Raw genomic sequence first — 2,783 nt, forward strand, 5'->3', positions numbered from 1 at the left:
TCCTATTCAAAAAGTTCAGATATGATACAGTTAAAACTTGTTATTTCATTTTCTTCTAAAATGACTTAGTGATAACATTAACACTTCTTTTTTAATAGAAAAGTTTTAATCTTTATTTTTAATCTATAGACTACATTATTTAGTAAGGAGGATATACAAAACAATGATCAAAGAATAATCATGTGTTCTATTCCTTTTCTTTTGTCTGGTCACTCAGAAATATGATGTTATTGGATATGATTGTTGTTGCTTGCCACTCACATTATTTTATCCATGTATTCAATGTAGTCCACTTTCCCTTCCATAAATATATGAGCCCCCCTCTTCACATACTGATATGCCACATCCCTGAGCCCTGGTCAAAACATAATATTCAGTACCATGTTGTCTTTTGACTGATGTTACCCACCTGTTCAGTGTCCCCTGATCAACACATCTCATTTGTCACTATATAAAAAAAACATGACTGTGTTCTGTGCTTCCACCTGTCCCATGACAGGGTCCTGACCTACCCACCAAAGTAACTGAAGATGATTCATAGATTGTTCAAGAACCCAACTAATGGCTACTTTATATTCATGTCTTACAAACTGATGAAACACAGGTTTTTGAAACAGGCCTTTGTTTTTTTTTTTTTTTTTGTTTTGTTTTTTTTTTACAATCTAACCTTTAGGCTTTTTCATCTCCCCTACTTCACACACAGCACCCAACTGTATAGCATTAGCACTTCTGTGTCAGAAAATAAACTGAAGAAGCAGTAGAATTATATGATTATATTGACAATGAAGTATAAATTTATATTGTTGCCACTGTTTCTGTTGTACAAATGTATGGCATATTTTAGAATTCAGTGACCTTCAATGATGTGCATGTGAAATTCAGCCAAGAAGAGTGGGCCTTGCTGGAACCTTCCCAGAAGCAACTCTACAAAGATGTGATGCTAGAGACCTGTGAAAACCTCACTGCTATAGGAAAGACTGCAAATTTTCTTTCACTTTTAAAATAAAGACACAACTCTTACTTTGTTATTGATCCTCTTCTGTAATTCCAATTTTGAATGAGGAGGAGTGAGGTGAATAAATCAGGCATGGTTCTAAAGGTCACAGAAGATAGTGATTTAAGTTTTTCCTTAATAATAATATGATATTTTCAATAATATATATTTTTAGGCTACAATTGGGAGCACCATAAAATTGAAGAACATTTTCAAAGTTCTACAAGTAATAGAAGGTAATTTTATATGCATGGTGATACAGATATGAATCTTAAGAAATTTTAATGTGTCCTGGAATTATTTTTTATTTTTTGTTTTTGTTTTTTGGCTGCTTTTTATTTTTATTTTTTTTTTTGTTTTTGAAACAGTTTCTTTTTTTTCTGTGTAGCTGTGGCTTGTCTTAGACTTGCTTGGTGGAACAGCCTGACCTCGAAATCACACATATCTGCCTGTTTCTGCCTCCATGCGTGGTGGGATTAAAGGCATGTACCAGCACACTTGGCTGTGTCCTGGAAGTTTTAAAGAAAAACAACAGTGTAAAAACAGCACTGCTTTAAGTGTACTGATGATCATTAAAATCTCCCAATTCCATGTACTGCAATGTCAGGTATCTGATTTGTGTTTGCAAGCACTCCACTAAGAAAGAAGAAAATAAAACAATGTTGTAACAGAAAATACCTTTTGAATCATGTGGATATAACAGCTACTAAATTGATCTGACGATCTGTTTAGTCTCATTCTATCTACTCAGATATTGTAAGAGGTATACACCTTCTAATAAACAAATATTTCATAGTACAACTAGCATTACTAAAATTCATGCAGTAACATTGTAAAGTTTAGTGAAAGGAGAAGCTAATGAGAGTCAAGAATATTGTTGTGGAAAAACCTTAATCCCTATATGACATGTCTATGATGAACAAAAAACAAAATGTGGTAATTCAGTGAGGGAATCCTTTATTGTTCTTGTAATTTAAATAGGTATATCACATGTCACAATGTTGGTAAGGCACATGAAAAAGAGATATTGAAAGAAGCAGTGTACCTGTCTTTCTCCAAGAACAATTATTTTGTAGTAGTCCCCACTTTGAGTAGATTTTCTGAATGCCATAAATGGTTAGTGTTAATTGGTTTTGCAACTTCACTGAGAATTTTCCAGCAATCTCATACTGCTGAAAATACCTATAAATACTAGGAATTTGGAAATTCTTCTGCGTGTCCTGGCTCACTTTGCAAAGGAAGTGTCATTCATACAGTAAAAAAAATTGTGAATGGAATTGCTGTGTTAAAGCTCTGAATTCTTACAATAATCTTCATATATACAAAAAAACCTCTTATAGAAAATGATGCTATAAAAGTAAACCACATGACAAATGCTCTTACCATCGCAGGGATCTTCAAAAATACCTACAATGAAGGAAAAAAACATTAATGTAAATAAATTGATAATTTAAAATTTTATTCTCCTTTACCATTAGACCAAATTATGAAATTAATTAATATAGATAAATATATTTACTAGTGTAATTCACTGACTGTGGTAAATCTTTCACATGTACTAATTATCTCTGCAGGCATGAAAGAAGTCGTACTGGAGAGAAACCTTCTAAATGCACTCTATGTGGTAAAGCCTTCTCCTATACCACTGATCTCATATGGCATAAAAGAACACACACTGGAGAGAAGCCTTACAAATGTAATCAATGTGGTAAACCCTTTGTGGAAAACAGTCATCTCTTAAGCCATAAAAGAACACACACTGGAGAGAAACCTTATGAATGTAACCAGT

General features: G+C 33.0%; 1 protein-coding gene and 1 pseudogene across 1 annotated transcript; one reads left to right on the forward strand and one right to left on the reverse strand.

The window, feature by feature from the left end:
* Positions 1–187: 187 nt before the first annotated feature.
* On the reverse strand, positions 188–683 carry LOC129672204 (single-stranded DNA-binding protein, mitochondrial-like; annotated as a pseudogene).
* A 164-nt stretch (positions 684–847) lies between these two features.
* On the forward strand, positions 848–2,781 carry LOC129672205 (zinc finger protein 120-like; the record flags this gene model as incomplete). The annotated part of the gene is made up of 3 exons (XM_055601504.1): positions 848–968; positions 1,167–1,230; positions 2,569–2,781. Coding segments are annotated over 3 exons (398 nt in total), but the record flags the coding sequence as incomplete, so codon positions are not given.
* Between the last annotated feature and the right edge of the window lie 2 nt (positions 2,782–2,783).

This window comes from Psammomys obesus, unplaced genomic scaffold (assembly GCF_907164565.1).
Source record: "Psammomys obesus unplaced genomic scaffold, mPsaObe1.curated_primary_1811, whole genome shotgun sequence".
Taxonomy (NCBI): domain Eukaryota; kingdom Metazoa; phylum Chordata; class Mammalia; order Rodentia; family Muridae; genus Psammomys; species Psammomys obesus.